Here is a 19,853-nt window from a genome sequence, read left to right on the forward strand (position 1 = left end):
TATGCAACAAGCCTTTAAACCTCTAGGCATCCCTAGTAGGAGGAGTTGTGTCTCCTGAGGGTTTAACAGATACGATACCCACAAACGTTTTACTGACTCTGTAAAACAAAGTAATTAGAAAACTTAAAGATTGTTAGTCCTTAAGCAAAACCAAAAACAAAAACAAACACAAAAACACAAAGAACTTAAAACAATTTTTCCGAACATTTTCTGAAGAGAAATGACTCATGCACATGACTTAAACGTTTTAACAATAAAAGCTCAATTTTTAGACATTATTTACAAAGCGGCAAAGTTCTAAACACAATATGCTCAAAGTGTAGTAGTGTGATAGCCAAATGCAACAAATTCCCCAATCTTAGTTTTCACACAATTTCAAAAATCATACAAAGCATAAGTTCAACTTCAAATCTCACCAAAGTTGTCCTCTCACAAATGAATCACTCAGAAGAGGGCTATAATGCACACTCAGTTATAAACATGAGAATAGAGTTAAACCATAAGGGACTTAACTCGCAATAGAAATATGAAGAACTTGCATTAATATGATCTCAAGAAGGATGTCAAACACTTAAAAGTAGAAAAATGAATGCAATTCAACCACATGACATTTAAGATCAATTTAGGTCTTTAACATGGGTTGTAATGGGGCCAAGGGTGTAAGGTGAGTAAGAAATGAAGGGTATGGATAAAACAAAGTCCAAGAAACTCAAAATATAAGAGCATAAAACAATTGTTTACAAGACTTCGAATCATCACGATTAGATTTTTTCTTTTACACGATCAAAACTCCTTATACCTTCATTTACAATTATTCATACTCCTTTCCTTGAATTGAACAAACACCAATTTATTTAGAAGGCCCAAAAATGAAACCCAAAAATGAAATTTCATTCAACTACCACTTAATCACAATTTTTCTCTTTTCTTTTCTTTTCTTTCACCAATTGAGTGAAATTTTTTTTTTTCTTTATGTAATATCCCTTCCCAAACTTAGCATGAAAAACACATCCGAATTAGAGCTCATGAGTCCCTTAGAAAGGTAAATTCTTGTTTTTCGGGCTAAGGCGGGGAAATATAATTGGTAAAATGAAAGAAAAGGTTTACATGTAGGCTCAAAATGGTTAACAATGGAAAATCATGCTTAAGCATGCATAAGGTTAGCTTGAAAGGTACAAACGATCCAAAGAGGGCCTTAATATCATTTCTTAAATGTCATGAAATCGAATTGCAAAAGAATGAATGACTTTTAAGTATTCAACCAAATCAATGAATAATGAGATCAAACAACAACTTTGATGACAAGAAAATAAGAGTATGTGTATAACACTCATGAAATGAAGCACAAGGCTCAAAAGCTCACATTTATGGTTATATAAGTCTAATTTATGCTTGATACAATTCTTTGGGTCATGCAAATCCTTTAATTGGAGAATTATGAAACAAATGGCAAGTGCAAAGAAGGTTTCGAACATGTCATGCTAGAACGATGCCAAATTAATTAATTAATTAATTATTATTTTTTTACAATAAAAATTTACAAGGAAAAAAAATAAATAATAAATAAATTTCAATTTTTTATTTAAGTCATGCAACATTTATCACAATCTCATCAAATGTGTTCGGAAAGTGACTAAACAAAACAAGATTCAAAACAAGAAAGAAAATTAAATTTTTTTTTTTTTTTTTTTTTTTTAATTTTAAGAAAAGCCAAGTTTACTTGCTAAACTCCAATACCCCCAAACCTAGAAATGAGCATTGTCCTCAATGTTTAAAAATTAGCCACAAACAATGTCATAACAACAAATGAAATGTATTAAAGCAAATAAAAAATAAAAAAAATCACAAAATCACAAAAGAAAACAAAAACAAAATAATTATAAAATAAAAATTACAACACAAACAAACAAACAAAAAAAATGAAACAGTAAACCCTAATCACACAATTCTGAAACCCAAAAAAAAATTTTGAAGCCCAAAGCCCACAATTTCGAAACACAAACCACGGTGAATTTAACCCACTTTGAAACCCAAACTAAAGTGAAACCCGACCCACAATTTGTTTTCTGAAGCCCACACATTTTATTATTATTATTATTTTTTTTTTAAAGAAGATAAAACGTGAATTATGAGCGCAAAGTGGGATTTCTGAAAAGAAAGCATGTGGTCCCTAATGTCGTCTCATGGATAGTCACGGGCAGAAAGCAGGAGCCACGTGTCGACGCATAGAGGCGCCGCAGACTCCACAAGCAGAAATTACGGGGCCATACAAAGTCGTGATGACTTTACTGAACGCGTCTGTTCAGAAAGGTCACGTCGAGATAAATGTGTTGGGTACGGTTGGAAAGCGAGAAGGTTGTGGGACTCGATGAATGCTGGAGATTCAGAAATGCTTAGACGCTGCAATGGCTAGGGTTTGTCAAAGACTATATCTATAAGAAGGAAAAAGAAGGGGATAAAAACAAAACCACAAACTCAGAAACACAAAAGAGAAAAGAAGAAAAAAGTGAGAAATCAAATGGCCTCTTCCTACCCATTTTCGTTGGATCTCAACCTAGCTCCACCGACTCAAACACGGGGCCAAGCAGCAGCACCAGTATGGATGCCCTACTTTGGCTCCTCACGGGGGCCTGTGTCTGTCAATGACTCAATACTCCTAGACAACGATGTTGCTATTGGAGTTGGCAGAAATTTAGTGACTCCCAAAGATATACATGTGTTCGGGACAAGGGATGACAACCGAGTCACGAGTGATGCCCTGGCACTGAGCGTGCAGAGTACAGCATGTGTTGCAAGTTTGGGTCATCGCCTACTTGCGAAGTCCCATGAGGTAGAGGTGCTGAAAGCTCAGTTGGCGGCGGAGCGAAGTATGGTTGAAGATTGTCAAAGTGCTATAAAGAGCTTAAAAAGGGAGAGGTCAAGGATAGTGGAGGTGAATCGACACCAGCTAGAAGTATTGCGGGACGAGAATAAAAACCTATCAAAGATGGTAGAGTTGTACTCTCGCGACATGCGAAAACAGCTAGAAGACCTAGACCGACCGGGTAAACGCAAACAAGCAGATCGCGAGAGTAGTTACGCTCAAGCTAAGATTGCGATCTTTGGGAGCTCAAGTGATGAGCCCCAAGAAGCTGTGCGTGAAGCCCCGGAAGAGGACAGCCAGAGGGCCAAACTCAAAGCTCCAATGGTCGAGACACCAAGCACTGAGAAGAAATGATTTCCTACTGCATTATTGTTGTTTTTATTTTATTTTGTTGTTTTTGTATTTTCGTTATTTTGTTTCGGAAATAAAAGAGTAAGGTTGTAGAAAGAAAAAGAAAAAGAAAAAGAAAAAGAAAACAAAGACGACAAACGGAAAAGAAAACACATTTCCCTAACTAAAATAAGATAAAGATGATAGCCGAAAGGGAAAAGCAAAAACACAAAGCTCTAGAAAATGAAAGTAACGGGCAAAAACATTAAACACCAGAAAACACGGAAAAAAGAAAAGTAAAGTAAAAGTAAAGGTGCTCCCCCTTGAAGCGATTAGGTCGAGCATGCCCGGGAAATCCGAAATGGTGTTGGCTCTCTCTCATCAGCATATGTCTATTTAAACCACACCTCTGCAAGCGGATGATACCCAGCATTTCTTCCTGCAAACTCAAGGAAAAACATCAAAAAATTCAGAAGCAAAACAAATGGCATCCTCATGCACTCACCTTGATGATCTCAACCTTGAGCTCTCACTTGCACCACCGAATGCCCAAACAAGGGCTCCTCCAAACACTGTCTTTCCAAACTCTTCATATCATCACGGCACGGCCTCAAACTTTGCTGAGGCAATACCGAACTTTTCTGAGGCACTGTCGAACAAAGCAGTGCTGCTAGGAGGCATGATTAGCAGCAAGCTCACTCCGACAGATCATCTGCATGTGGCACAGAGGTCTGATAAGGCAGCGGTAGAGGAGTCCCACAATTTAACTGTGCTCCACGCGGTCTCCGCTACCAATTTGGGCATGCGATTACTGGCGAGGACAAGGGAGTGTGCCGCGATGAGCGAGGAAATAGCTTCCTTGAAGGCTATGGTGGCGGACTTGCAGAAGCGGCTCTACTGTGCCAATCAGCACGTGGAAGCACTGCAGAGAAAAAATGAGGACCATGTGGAGTTGCTGCAGATTCTACAAGTGCGAGAAAATAGAGGCAAGCCATGATGATGATGGAGATGAAGAAGATGAAGAAGATGATGATGATGTTGTTATTTTGTTATTTTGTTTTTTTTTGTTTTTGTTTTTTTTTTGTTTTTTTGTTTTTTTTTTTGTTTTTATGCAATGTTTGAATTGAAATAAAGTTTGTTTTTAACACTCAGAGAAAAAAAACTAACTAACTAACCATACCACGTAAATAAATACATAAACTAACTTAACAAAACAAAAACAAAGACTTAACAGAAAAGAAAACAAAGAAAATAAAAATAAAAATAAAAATAAAAATAAAAATAAAAAAACTTAATTTAAAAACACACGAATATACAAGCAACTCATGGATGACCAGTTAAGGGCCTCAGAAAACACAGCCAGGGGATCCGGGAAGGTTGGAGGGGTCACAATGGTCCCGCTTAAAACCCAAACTTCTTAGACACCGAAGGTGTCGCCTATAGAACTCCTAGACACTGTATTGACGGAAGTGCTCACTGGAGTTACCATAAGTCAGCTCATATGAAAAATCTTTTTAAAATTTTTAAGATAAGAAACAAAAACAAATTAAGATAAAATGGAACAACAAACCATAAACGAAAATGAACTAAGTATTCTAAACAAATTCAAACAAACAACATAAATTGTTGTACTAAAAGAAACAAACCAATAAACCAAAGAAAAACACAAACAGCACTTTCTATCACCCGTTTATCACCATTTGGACAGATTCGTTTCTATGTTTTTCAGCTTCGACCTCTGTTCAGTTTTTAGGCTATAACTTTCCAACCGTAAGTCCAAATTTTACGTTCTTTATATGGTTGGATTCAGCACAGAAAAACAAAGAACTCAACGCGGACCAAAAGGTAAAAACAATGACGGAAATAAACATAATTCAAAGAAGAGAAAGGATTGAAATGCTCCCCCTTGAAGCGATTAGGTCGAATGTGATGCACTTGGAGGTCGCGACTTCTCCCATTGCTCCACACTTCCCATTCTTATGATTGAGGTTGCCATCTCTCTCCATTTTTATTAAGCTATCATAAATTGCTAAAACAAACACACAAACTTGAAATGGAATTAAAAGGATTAGGAAATAAAAACTAAAATGAAAAGGAAAATCAACACACATCCAATTCCATGCTTCAAAGCAACAAGCACCAATGGGTTGTGTAAGCTGGGACTTAAACCCAGTTCTCTTGCTTGTTGGGCAATTGTCCTTTTCTGTTGGACTACAAACACAACTTGTCCATTAACGTCATTAACTTTAAAACTTGAAATTGTCTAGAAAAACATGAAAATGAAAAATAAAAATAAAACAAGTAGGGAAAAGAAATAGAACCAAACTATGTTGCCAATCCCCGGCAACGGCGCCAAAAACTTGTTGTGTAGATTTAGCTCCACCAAAATGGATTAAGCTGCATCCTCAACTTGTGATACTCGCAAGTGCACGAACCGTTGGTAGTATAGCATATGTAAGTGCGAGGTCGATTCCACAGGGATTGGTGATTGAATGATCCAATTTAGTTTCCCTACACAAAATAGAAACAAAAACAAAGAACATAAAACAAGGAAGAAAGAAATAAGTAACTCAAGCAAATAAGTTCCCAAGTTCAATTTAGATTAATGGATTGATTCTAGCTAAAGTATGATTAAGCCATGGTGTGTGGTCATAACCTTGTGTTCCTAATTCCCTAATTTGATCATTTGTTGTCTAACCTAAAATTAAGCATTAGGAACCCATTAAGCATAGAAGAACAATTTAAACAACCAAGCATGTATCTAATCCCTGTTGTCGAATGTCCATACATACTCTTCCTATTCATAGTTCAATTCGAATTAAAGCATGGTGTCTACTCTTAATTCAAACCAAGATAGCTAACATGCAAGCCTAAATGGTGATCAATCATTCAAACTAGCATATTAACTTATAAGCATAATGAATAAGAACAAAAATCATAATTGAAACTTGGAAACGAATCAAACTTGAAACTAAAGAAAAGAATTTACATAACAATGAAAATTAAGTAGAACTTGGAAAAACTTAAGGAGAATTTCAGCACAAAGATCTCATTATAACAATTGAAAACTAGAAAGAGAAACTAAGAGAATTTGAGGGAGAGAAGGGAAGGGAGCTCTAGAGAAGTGTTTGAGAGCTCCCCCCCTTGGGGTGTTATTACAAGCTTAGAGAACCTCACTATATATAGGCCTAAGGAAGCTGAAAATCTGAATTAAGTATGGCTAATGCATACAACACTTGTTTTATAAAATCTGAAATGGTTGATGCACTTCACTAATGCATACAACACTTCCATTATAAAATCTGAAATGGTTGATGCACTTCACTAATGCATACAACACTTCCATTATAAAATCTGAAATGGTTGATGCACTTCACTAATAAATCCCACCAGCAGCCCTAGCTCATCTTCATGTCACCATGACCAAGCTTCCAACCAGAAATAATAGCTCATCATGAGGTCAGCATGACCAGAAACTTCAAGGGCTTACGAATTGGGCTTCCCTTAAGCAAATTAAGACTTTAAGCACTCAAACTTGAAGTTCAGAATGTCTTCTTTCCAGCCATATATCATTTGGGCCAATCCAAGGTCGGAGGAGGAAGTTAAGGCCAAAACAAATTGCTAACTCATTTTGCGCGCTGATAAAATCCATCCTGAGCATGGCTCTGTGTTTGCTAGGTAACAGACTCCACAATTATCCAATGGGGCTGAATTTCGGATATGTTATATTATACACCCATTGGAACAACTTTCATGAAGAATGTGGCCTCATCCGAGCTATGTAGGTTGCTGAAACAAAGCTTGCAATATGACCTACGAAATTGGGCTGGCAGGGGACTGTAGCCAAAATTGAGTTTGTCTTTAAGCTCTTCATCCATTCATCCAAATTAGGCCCTAACATGCATGGATTGCATCATTTACTATCCAAAGCCCTCATTATTACCTAAAGCTCAATGAACTGAAAGATAAACACAAAAAGGATTAAAAGCACAAGTTTAACTCAAAAACATAACCAAATCATAAGCTAGAAGGGTAAGAAATAATATACAATTATGAACCGATCATTTACCCACAAATAGAACATGGACAACAATGAAAACCAATAGATTACAGTAAAAAAAATTAAATGAAAAAGAAAAATACAGAAATCAATACCTGGTGTCTATGTATGAAGGAGTCGATGTCGCTGAAGAGAAAAAGATGACTTCGAAGAAGGGTTTTTGCGTACAAGAGAAAAGAGGCGGGAATGGGAAGGTATTGTGCAAAAAAGTAGGAAAACAAAAAATTAATTGGGAAGTTAAAGGGCTAGCACGGATGTAGAGATTGGATGAGAGAGAAACTCTACTTTTTGGTTTATTTTTTTTTATAAAAATATATTTTTGAAAGTTTTTAAAAAGATTGGCAAGTGGCAGTATCCCATTGGCTTGGGATAATGAGTTGGAAAACTGACCTGGCATCCCCGTGCTAGGAAAGTTTTTCTCCTTGTTGAGTGTATTGGAGCCGATTCCCAATTCTTTGAATAGATTTTGTTTAAAAAACAAAAGTATACGAAACTTTTTTCAGCTTTCTTTTTAATTTGGAAAATAAATCAATTTCCAACGAAGTTTCTTGTTTTTCCCTTTTAAAAATAAAAATAAAAATTATTTATGTTTTCAATGTCTTGTAAGTTGAAATTATGCCCGTTCTTTTGGTGCATAGTATTAGGTTGTTTAAGATAACTCTCATATTTAAAGCATGTTTAAAGGAAGAAATGAACATTTAATGTCCAAGTAAAAGGTAGAAAATGGATTACTCATGAATAAAACTTATCCATCTAATCCTCACCAAATGATAGGATAACGACAACTTATAACTTAGCTCTCATAATCCCCTAAAATGAAGAATCATTCTATTTCTACCTTAATTTCCTCCTTCAACGTACCTCTTAGATTTAGTGGCTTATCAAATCAAATCCAAGCATAAGCATCAACCAGTCCTTGTCACTACCTTGTGTTATATAAGAGCACTTCCACTGGTGCTCATTTGCTAGGGCGAAAGGGAGCTTGGGAAAAATTGGGCCCCATTTACCCAGGCCAGCTCAAAGGCAAGAATTGCCTAAACTTCTGCCCAAGTTTGCTGATCTCATGTTGACGTCAGCGACCAATTTAAAATTTTCTTTTTAAAAAAAAAAAAAAAAAACCAAAAAATTCATTCTTTTTTTTCTTATAAAAATACCTTGCCATGTCACACTTCCTACACCAAAACTCTATACAAATTCATCTCCTCATATCTCATGTGAATAGTGTTTGCCTTTACTTGCCATGACAATGAGTTGAAAAGCAAAATAAAAAAGGGTATGGCAGTCACTATTCATATGAATAGTGACTGCCCTTCCTTGTCCTTGTCCTTTGCCATGACACCATAAGTGGAAGTGCTCTAAATCAATTTATTTGATTGTCTAAAAAATAAAAATAAATCATTTATTTGATTATGATGTTTTGCAGAAGGAAAAAAAACCCTTCCTTTGATTTAGTAATATTTTCAGACAAGAGAAAAATATTTTGGATTACTTAAATATTTCAAACAATGTGTCTTTTGTTTATATGTAAGGACAGTTGAATAGTATTTAACTTTTTCAGGTTATTTTGGTATTTTAAGAGATTGTGTCATATTTGTTTAACAGGTTTTAGGAAATCATGTTAAAACTTCATGGTTTATTTGAAAAATTGATAAATCTCAGGTGGTATAATTAACCTTCACCTAATTTTACCCGGGTTATGTTAAACAAAACTCCTGAGGTTAATAAAAGAGCCTAGTGAAAGAAAGTACATCAGTTGGGAGATTGGTTAACTTGATCATTGATATTGCTGCTGCGTGTGTGTAGGTTCTATACCTGCATTTCTTCGGAGTTTCATACAACATGCTTATGGCTATGCCTATGATGAACTTTTAGCATCTTGAGGAACCTAACTTGTCTCTCATACACAATTTATATACAGTTTCGAGCTTCACGTTCATTATCCAGTACGAATCGTATGTATCTTATTCCTACCAATGGAGCCGAAAACTGGCTGCCTGCATAAGGGGGTGCGCAAAGTATGCACCTAAGGTCAATGCAGTGATAGAGAGATATGGCAACCGAATAAATTCCTTGTAGTAATCTTTCGGCAACTTTTGCCGGCCATCAAGAATGGCTGCAAATGGTACGATACTTGTTCGCCTCTTCACAACTTCAAAGGCCTCGCCATGTCGCACCGCCAATCTCCTGTCACCATTCCAAGCACCAAATAGGTGGTGCCCGATTAGACCAACAGAAGCTGCCACTGCCACTGAGTTCCCTATCCAAATCGTGTGAGCCAGGCACCATATCACCTGCCCGACCAGCTGAAAAAACACATCCATTCCCAAATTGTCTTAGTAAATGAGTGAGTGAGTGAGACAAACCCAAACTTTAACATGTTGGTAATATAATAATTTGTATAATTGATGGTATAAGAAGATTTAAGGTTAATTCTGGCCAACTAGATGATCAGAACACACACCCGCATTCATCCCAAGGCCCAAAATGATAAGTCAATGACTTGAAAATGTATAGATGATCATTCATAACAACACTATGAATTAGTTACCTGTGGATGCCTGGTGATTCTCATAATCCCAGTTTCCCAAAGATGCATTTTGGGCTTGTCAACAGCTGCTACCTCTAGTAGATTGAAAGTGGACGGATAGAGGAACAAGAACGAGATAAAATTAGAGAGCCATACAAATTCATGGACGCCAAATGCATTCTTGAGCTCCCATAACTGTACTCCATCGTATCTGTGATTGATAAAATACACCTGAACCACAAACCCTTCGAAGTCAATTCCCTCCACACCAACGACAAAAGAATTCAAAACAGAAAAAGTGGCAAGGAATGAAGTTAGATATAAAAAAAGGATAGTCCTCCTTATTGAGAGTAATGAACTCACAACAGTACTAACAGCCAGCGGTAAAGATGTCCCCGCAAACAAAACACGGTAAGCACGTTCTCCAATAAGTTTCTCACCAGTGTCTCGTAGACTAGCCAAGCCACTATGGAAAATGGCAAATATTAGAATTAGGATCAACATCACAACCTGCAGAATACCATTGCAAACCTCAGACTTTGTAACTAAAACCGTTATCACATCTTACAGCTCAATAGAGCAAATAATCATAAAAAGGGAGGCATTTGCACGCACCAGGAAACCAGAATGGAATTTGCACGCTCTTGTTACAAAATTCAACCAAATGAATATTCTATCCTATTTCCAGGAAACAAGTTTTAAACCAGATTACCATACAACTGCTCTGTATGGACATCGTCACCCACATTATCCTTGTCATTATAGGCAACATAATTCACACCATAGCCCAGGAACCGTTTCCCTAATCCGAATTCAACATTTAAGGTTTACACAACAGACCTTTTATCACGATTCCAACTAAACATTCGTAACTTTTTCCATCCACATCCACATCCTCATTACACACCCTCTTCTCCTCACTTCCACTCTATGGTTCAAATCTAAGGTTCAAAAGTTGTAGTCTAAGAATTCTGTATCATCCCTGCTCACATCTACCATGGAGATTGTTCTAATATAAAGACTAAAACACACTAAAATTTAGTGTACTAAAAAAAATTCAATCCAAGAGTAAGCTTTTCTGATTTCCCAATAACACTCACTTAGTAAAAACCCATTATGATTATGATGTTATAGATAGCTGCAATTAATTTCCTCAACATACAAACAAGCTGACACCAATTTCTAACAATAAAGTTCATGTCAATTAAATTAGCACCATGAGATTGGGAAACAAACACACTAACCTCTTTGCTATCAGAAAGCTCCGAGACCGCATCGACGAAGGGCTTCCCAAACCCGGTGGAATTATCGATCCAAGCCACATTGAGTATAAAAAGAACCGAACCCAGAATTGCAGTGAAGTAAACCCACGAAGATATCTTCTGCTTTGACAAAATGAACTCAGCTGAGTCCTCGCCCACCACTGGTTGCTCATTTCCATCGCCATCACCACCACCACCATCATCAGCACCATCTCTGACGGTGATGTAGGCACGAAATTGGCGGGACAATCGAATTTGATGATTATGGGGGATGTGAAAGGGAGGGGGTTGTTTAGGTTTGACAAAGGTTGAAACTTTGAGGGTGAGGGATGAGAAGGGTCTCTTTGTATGTGATGAAAAGGGGCTCTTGTTCTTGTTGGGGTTCAGGGTTTGGTGAGGATGGGAAGAGAAAAGGGTTGAGAGCACAAGAGTGGAGGAGGAAGAGGCCATTGTTGAATTTTTGGGATTGGGATTGAGAGTGAGGTAGTGAGTGAGCTGAGAAATCACAATCACTTCGTACTTGTTATAATTTAATTATTAAATAAATAAATGCAAGAAACATGAAGGTTATTGGGTGGGAGGAGTTGTAGAGAGCATCTGGATGAAGTTATGCTTTCTTGTGGAGGTTTTGGACTGTTGGTGGTGGTAACTTGCCTGCCCACTTGGAGGAGTTTTTTATTTTTATCATATCTGCTTACTCCTCACACTCATTCCCTGTACTTGGTTGGTGGTGACGGCATAACAGACGCACAACATGTACATACTCCAGATAGTTTGCCTTGGTTTTATTAAAGCTTTTAGGCGAATGCCCAATATTAAAAGAGACAAAGTAGTTCTTGTTTTGAATTTGCACCAATGTTGCTCTATTTTAATTTCCTTTTTTTGGCTTTTAGGATGATGTATCTATATTTCTCTACGAGTATATAGCATGCGCTATTCTGGAAAAAGAAGAATGAAATTTCTAAGGGCAACCCAATGGTGGGGGGTCTAAATACGGACAAAGCCTCTTTTAGAGTTCAAAAGGAATAGTCGGGGTTCTAAAAGTATCTTTCTCACAATGATGGTAGGCTCTATATTTGGGCTTTAAATTTTTTTATGATGAAATTTGATTTATGTCCTTACTTTTTATTTTTTTTGTTCATGTATATTTATATATATATATATATATTTTTCTTCTTTTGAACATTTCAACTAAAAAAAATTAATATTTGGACGAGATTATGAAACTGCATTTTGATTTATAGACATTGTTTGCAGAAGTGTTTATAGGGAAAAAAAAAAAGAGAGTTTAAATTTGAGTGAAATAAACCGGGTTTTAATGAAAAACAAATGGTAAATTGAAAAAAAAGAAAAAAAAAAAGAAGAAGAAAAAAAGAGACGTTGATTTGCAAAACCAAACAAACAATTAATGTGATTAGAACAGCCAGTTATTTGCAAAATAATAAATTTAAACAAAAAAAATCTTTATTTAGAGAGTGCCTATAGTCTAGGCCTGGGCACGATTCAGGTCGGGTCTAATTTTGAGTGACTCATAGGCCGAACCGAGTAAGGTATCGATTTTCGAGTTGGGTTGGGTCCAAACTCAAAGACGAAAATGGACCGACCCGATAGGCTCCGGTTTGATTCTGGCTTTTTGGTCGATTTTAGGCTTTAGCCCAATACTAGTTTTTTTTAAGCCCAAATCACTTTTTTTTGGGTCAAAATCTTTTTTTTTTTTTGTTGTCAAATTGCCGAAAAACCAAATTAGTTTATTTATTCAAAAGCCCAATTTTGTTAGTTTTTTTTCAAACAGGCCATCCATTAAAGCCCATTTCGTTTTTCCTTACCCAAATCATGTAAATTCAACTCAACTATAATCTGTTTTTTTAAAGATTCTAAACTAAATCACAATCACAAGCATCATCCAACTATCAAGTTAGTTGTTTCTTACATCCCATGACAAAAAATACAAGTAAAGCACCAAATTATATTTTACAACCAATGACAAAAAATACAAATAAAACACCAAATTAGATTTTAAATACCAAACAGATTCACTTGTATGATTGTATCAGTTAAGGGAGCTGAAAAAAAAAAAAAAAAAAAAAAAACTTGTATCAGTTAAAAATCACTCACCAAACAACCAGAATCATACTCCAACTCAATAGTTAATTTCACCAAAAAAAAGAGAAAGTGTTTGTAGTTTCTGTCTCAAATCATTTAAACAAATCAAAACAAGTTGTAGGGGCTTTTTTCTTCCGGCAGCAAATGGGCTGGGCTAATGAAGTTGTCCCCTTTGTCTGAGTTCGAAAATTAAGCCCCAAAATGCTTCAAAAGGGCAGCAAGGCCTTAGGAAGTATTTTGGTTATCTTCACCAACCAAAATAACAGCAACTTACAAATAATTTCTTCAGATTTACAGATAAACTTTTGAGCTTGGCATGAGAGGCATGTGGCATAAGAGCAAAATTATCATGGGTTTAGCACTTTAGGAGAGAGAGAGTTGTGGGTTCCTATGAAGGTCAGAGGTTCTAATGGAAGGGAAGAGAGGTTCTAAGGAGGCTTGGTGGGGAGTTTTGGGTGATTTTCGTAGCTTCCGGCAGCTTGGCGGAGACTCTGCCAAAGTTTCTGTCAAGCTGTCAGAACAGGGGAAGCAAAGGAAGATGGGGGGAGAATAGCACGAAAATTGCTGGGTTTGCAAGTGAGAGAGAAAGCTTGCTCTCTGAAGGCTGTGGGTTGTGTTGTGTTGGGTAGAAGAGGCCCTATTTATAGTTGCTGGGGTTTGTTCTTTTCCAAGAAACCTTAATGGTTTCTTCCCCTTCTAGCTAAGCTTTCTTCTTTCTTTCTTCTTCTCTTTCTTGACTTACTTCATGGTGGCAAAGTCAGCTCTGCCCAATCCCACAAAATCAGAGATTTTGGGTGCTCCAAGCTTCTTCCAGCGGCGGCCTCAGAGGGGAGCTTCCCCTTTTCACCCATCTTCTTTCTCCTCTTTCTTCCTCTTTCCATGGCCAAGTCTGATGAAGGAAAGAAAGTGGGTGTACCCGTTGGTTTAAGGGATGGCATCCTCCCTTGCGTGCCAAAATCCCTTGGTTTCTTGAATTCTTGCACTTGGAACTTGTTCCCAGCAGCCACTCACGTGTAGATTTCCAACGTTCCTTCGTGGTTTTGTTTCCAAACTAAGTGCCAGGGCTTATGCTGGTTTTAATCCTAATTATGTTGGCTTTTAAGACAACCACATGATCCATCCAATGGATGAGATGGCTTTGTCAAATGTTGGGCTTTTTAGTTGGCTCATTCTAATTGGGGCAATGTGCTATTTTAGTTGGAGTAATGGGGCTGTTTTGGTTGGGCTATTCTAGTTGGGGCAATGGGCTATTTTCTCTCTTGTGCTTACCCACGTTTGAGCCTAAAAAATGGGCTTGAGTCCCAAGGCCCCCAAGCGACCCGAGACTTCCATTTCTCGACCCATCGATGGGCCCCATGATAACTTGTCACCATCCATACCACAACCCACTCAAGCAAGCCCTGGGCATTTGAGTGGCTTGGGCCCACTTAAGCTTGTAGTGCAATTGGGTGTGAAATAATGATTTCCCACTTGGCATGGCATGTTGCTTGGCATGCTTTTAATTATGACGCTTGATAAGATAATTAGCATGGATTCGCAGAGCTGAATGCATTTTTACAACCAGCCTTAGAGGAGCTCCATAAGGCAGATCTAACTATTGCACAATATTATTTGGATTTTGATTTTGTGCCTCAACAGTTGCATGATCCTTCCTGATATGTCTATTAATTTGCAAGCCATCGTGGCCTTCATATCATTCAAAGAACTTCAAGTTTCTTGGTTGGAAGTTTCTTGTCTGCTTATACGCTCTTGGATGCATCCAATGAAGGTTTATGGCTTGAGCTCGCCTATTTCTTGCAGAAGTGCTCTCTTGACCTGAACGCCTTACATCACTTTCATCTGAATCAACTTGTTCTGGCTCTGGTTATAACGGTGCTCTACATGGTTCCATAGCTAATTGTGGATTTTGACTTGTACTTCCTATATTCATATACCAACAATGAATGTCAGAAAGATGTTTATCTAGAAGTCCCATTGGGCATGCCAAATTGATTTTCTTTATTCTCTTTATTTCTTTTTTTATATTTGAGCCTGTTGAAAGCTAAGTAAAATTCCTCATTGACCTTTTGACCATTAATGGTCTCGAGAATCAACTTTCTTTTATGTAAGCGTGCCACTGTTAGCAATTAAAACTCTAACAAATTTGAATGATTTTATATACTTGCGCCCCAAGTAATAGACTTTAAAGAAACGATTGTGATTTTGGGTGGGGAAACCTCCCAAGAGAGTTCTTTTCTATGTCTCAGACTGGTGAGTGTTAACAAAGCTTAAGAAAATAGAATAAAGGAGAATTTGATAAAAGATTGTATTGTATTATTATTAGCTTTTTGAAATTGTTCATTTATGTACATGGCTCCAATATATAAGAGAGAGCTTATATCTCTTTCTATGGCCTAGATTATGACACTTGTCAACATCTACACATTAACCCTTTATACTCTAACATCCCCCCTCAAGATCATGGTTGGTGAAACCAAGCATGATATTGCAGCAAGGCGAGGTGATGCACAGGTCCATGACAGAACGAAGAATGATCGAGAATGACTATGCCATTGATCCCAAAATGATCAAGGAGTTTGAACAAACCAACGTCAACAGGCAGACTTCATAGGAATGCTAAATACTGCAACAGAGAGGCAAAACTCATGCTGCAGGGGAGGCATGACAACATCTGCAAGGGCTGCTATATCATCTAAACCTCCATAGCAAGCACGACCAGAATATTCAATCATTATTTCTTCAGCAAGAAATTGACATTGAAACTCCTTGAATGAGAGCATACTTTCTTGACATCGCATAACACACCTAAAAGTGTTGTATTCTGAAGGTAAACCATTGAGAGACACCCCATCAAATTTCGGCAACTGAGTAACAGGTAATATGAAAGGCATACTACTGCTCCATCAACTCTTCCAGTCCACAAATTTCGCAACCTTATTGAACACAAATGATTAACTGTGTGCCTATGAGATTTACCAATTGATTCACGATATGAACCACCAAGTATCCGAAATTTGCCAAATAATTGCATCCTCAATTAGAAATCAGACCCCCACATATAGAAAGAGATAGAATAAGAGAAGAGGGAAATGCTTTGGTCCCTGAAAATTTAAAGAAAGGAGATAGAAAGAAAGAAGAATTGGGAAATTCATTTGTTCAATCAGAGAGATTGTAGAAAGGACATAGAAAAGAGGAAGAAATGGGAAATTCTTTTGTACCCTTAGAGATTGTAGAAAGGAGATAGGAAAGAGGAAGAATTGAGAAATTCTTTTGTTTCTTTAGATATTGGAGAAAAGAGATAGAAAAAAATGAGAAATGGGAAATTCTTTGTCCCCTAAGATAAGAAGAGTGAGAAGAAAATTGTGACAGAACCATGTAAGTATTGATTGATTGAAGATTTTCTTGTTCTCCAAAGAAGTGGGATTTAAGAGTCAAGAATAGGGGTACTGAGATTTTGGATGCAGTAGAAAATTGACAAAACAAATAACAAATATTTAGTCCATGGTGATGTATTCAAGAACAGGAAGGTGATTGTATAGCAAGGAATTCAATATTTGATTTGGGAGTAGCTACAATAACTATCAAAGGTGGATAGAAAGCTTGAATCTTTGAACATAGTATTTCTCTAATTATTGAAATCAGAGAGATAGAGGATGAACAACATACAGACCAAAAGAACATCCATAGGATCCAAATAGCAGGAATGCAACTAACAATATGAAATCCACCGCATATCATAGTTGAGGAAATAGAACCTCCATAGGCAGACATGGAATTGAAGTCAGCGAGTCGAATCAATCTGAGCAGCTACAATTTGAGTAGTAATCTTATAGAAAACAATAACAAATCCCAATCGAAAGGCCTAATTTGGAAAAGCCCTAATGTGAGCAACAATCCACCAAGAACATCGAATGCCACCAGAACAACAAATCCCAATCGATGGGTCTTTGAATTCGCAAAGCAATGGAGAATTACACGAAGCATATATGAATTTGTAAATCCCCAATTCGAAGGCTTGAAATCAACAATCTCATATAACAGCCCCAAAATTGACTAGCAATCGATCAAGAACATTGGAAATTCCCAAAACAGCGACAAAACCATATTGAGACATACTCAAATCAAATATGAGACTGAAGAAAAAAAAATCCCCAATAACAAGCTGAACAGAAACCCAAACCTTGATTCAGTTTGACCAAAATGAGAATCCAAAATGACGTGGAAGAAGCAGATATTGACGTCGATTTCCATGGAGTTCCAGAAAAGAATGTCAAGGCATAGACAGCGGAAGTAGAAGAATTCAGGATCGATCCATGGCTCTTGATACCATGTTAATAGAGCTTAAGAAAATATAATAAAGGAGAATTTGATAAAAGATTGTATTGTATTATTATTAGCTTTTTCAAATTGTTCATTTCTGTACATGGCTCCAGTATATAAGAGAGAGCTTATATCTCTTTCTATGGCCTAGATTATGAAACTTGTCAACAGTGAGGACTTCACAATTTATCTAGATAGAAATGGTAAGTAAAGCAAAATACACGAATTTATGAAGGATATAACAAACTAGTCCAAGCAGAATTGTCAAGAATACAAAGCATAAAATGAAATTGCTAAGTCTGGATAGGTCTCAGAGTGTTAGACTTTGACTTTTGCTTAAAAATACAGTCAAAATGATGATTTAAGATCAGGCTGAACTGGATCTCTTTTGGCTGGACTGGATGTTGCTGCATTGGAATTGCGCGTTAGCACCTTCAACTAATAGCGATTAGTTGGAAATCAATACCGATGTTGAAATTGGTAGAGATATAAACAAGTTAAGCCATGTGGAGGCTAGAAAATTAAGTAGGATTGCAGGCTGGTACCTGTTCCGGTTGAATTTGAGTGATCTGGTAGCTTTCTAGACAATTTTTGTAAATTTTGTTGAGGTTTTCAGATGATGAAATACTTAACCTTTGCTTGCTTTATCTAACTTGTTGAACCAAATTTGTAAGAGAAATTAATCTCTTATGAGTTCTGATTGGAATACCTTGTCTGGATTGCAAAAGAAATCTTGTTTTCTCTTTGACTGTCTGAGCTTTTCTTTGAGCTGGATTACTTCTTGAAGAAGATGGTTTGCTTGCTTTTGGTTGTTGTCAGATCATATGATCTTTGGTTAGTTTTGAACTAATTGTTTGTATTGAATTTTTTGTTTGACTGGTTGGTCGGTTGGGTGTCTTCTCTTCAATCTAGGCACTCCTGTATTTATAGGAGAAAATGTGATGATGAATAGTCCTAGATATTTTTCGGTTTTGGACTAACCCTCATCAATGCACAAGTGGTAAAAGATTGTGTGCTATTTGCTTTGATGATTTTTGGCTCCTTGCTCATCAATGCTCCTAAATATCTACTTATCGTTCCTTTTGCAAAACATTGAACTGAAGTGAATAATAATACCCAGATTCTTCCAACGTTGGTTCCATGAATACAAATATCCTGGTAGTAGCAGAAATTTGGCGATCTTACAATAAATAGTCGTGATTTCCAACTAAAGCAATTATGACTTCACTTTCTAGCTTTCATGGTCATCAAATGTATTTGGAGTCTAGCTACCAATGGTGAGGAGTCACTCCGACATACCTTAATAGTTAACAAATTTGTTAGTTGGGGATAAACTAATTCAAATAATTTGATTCTTAGATTAAATTACCATTAGTGGTAACTTATTTCTCAATTATCAAAAGTGATCAAATAATTAATTTAATCCCCCTTTGTAGAATAGTACAGGTCATTCACCATTTTTGGTAACCATAGTCCAATTACCATTTTGGAAAGTGAATCCAATGGTCATTTCGAGCTGGCATGCGGATTTCAAGCCCAAACAGGTGGGTAATAGAAAAACATGATGTTTAATGTGCGTGGGTGGCTGTAGAGATGAAATCTTAGAGTTGCGGTGGGCTAATTCAACCATGAGGGGTGGGCTATTTTTAATTAACCTGGTTTTGGCTTATAAAATTAACACTAATCTCATGTTCAAACCAACATGACACCTTGATGATGTGTATGCGTGTGAAACCCCCTATATCTAAATGAAAGATCTATACATAGGTGGAAGAATAGATTGCCTTATTTTAAGGGTGAACGTGGTTAAATATTCGTTCAACAAAGCTACCGTTTATTAAAATTATGGTGTTTTGGAAAGAAAAATGTTATCGTTTATTAATTTGTATGTAAGTTACGTAAGTGTTCAATATGATTAAACAACCTGTAACAATAGCAATTATTAGTAACATACCCAAAAAAGATTAACAATTAGGATTTCCTCTACCAAACAAAAAATCAGCAATTAGAAATCAGAGGTAAGGCGATCCGGGAAGAAAAGATACACTGGAATTACAAGAAAAAACCAATACATCAAAGAAGGTAAAAGCAGAAATATAATAAAAACCCAAGGATAAAATTTCCAACCACCTACCAACGTATAAAATCAGGGTAGCCTTTGTAATGAAGAACTACAAGGCTTCAAGACCTGTATTTACAAAAACTCCAATCGACACTGCTAAAGAGAGACAAGGAAATAACACGTCTCTCTTCCAATCAATATAAATGAAACCCTCAAACCTTTTTCCAAGATTTTATAAAAAAAAATAAAAATCAATAAAATGGTGATACGAAGGAAAAGAAATATAGACAATGATAACAAAACTAATGACCCTACAATCAACAAGG

The 19,853-nt window shown here is 36.7% G+C and overlaps 2 protein-coding genes across 2 annotated transcripts in view; both read right to left on the bottom strand.

Annotated features, from left to right (window-relative positions):
• The window catches only part of LOC110749067 (histone-lysine N-methyltransferase ATX2), a 67,023-nt gene that overhangs the window by 23,813 nt on the left and 23,357 nt on the right, over window positions 1–19,853 (bottom strand). The window lies entirely within an intron of this gene.
• Z-ISO (15-cis-zeta-carotene isomerase) lies at window positions 9,007–11,778 on the bottom strand. Its single transcript, XM_021945486.2, has 4 exons — window positions 11,025–11,778; window positions 10,144–10,290; window positions 9,802–10,011; window positions 9,007–9,556 (listed from the first exon to the last, which is right to left on the bottom strand). The coding sequence occupies exons 1-4, from the start codon at window positions 11,490–11,492 to the stop codon at window positions 9,221–9,223; spliced, it is 1,161 nt and encodes a 386-aa protein (XP_021801178.1). The 5' UTR covers window positions 11,493–11,778; the 3' UTR covers window positions 9,007–9,220.

The sequence above is a fragment of the Prunus avium genome, chromosome 1 (assembly GCF_965620075.1).
Source record: "Prunus avium chromosome 1, drPruAviu1.hap1.1, whole genome shotgun sequence".
In the NCBI taxonomy this organism is placed as follows: domain Eukaryota; kingdom Viridiplantae; phylum Streptophyta; class Magnoliopsida; order Rosales; family Rosaceae; genus Prunus; species Prunus avium.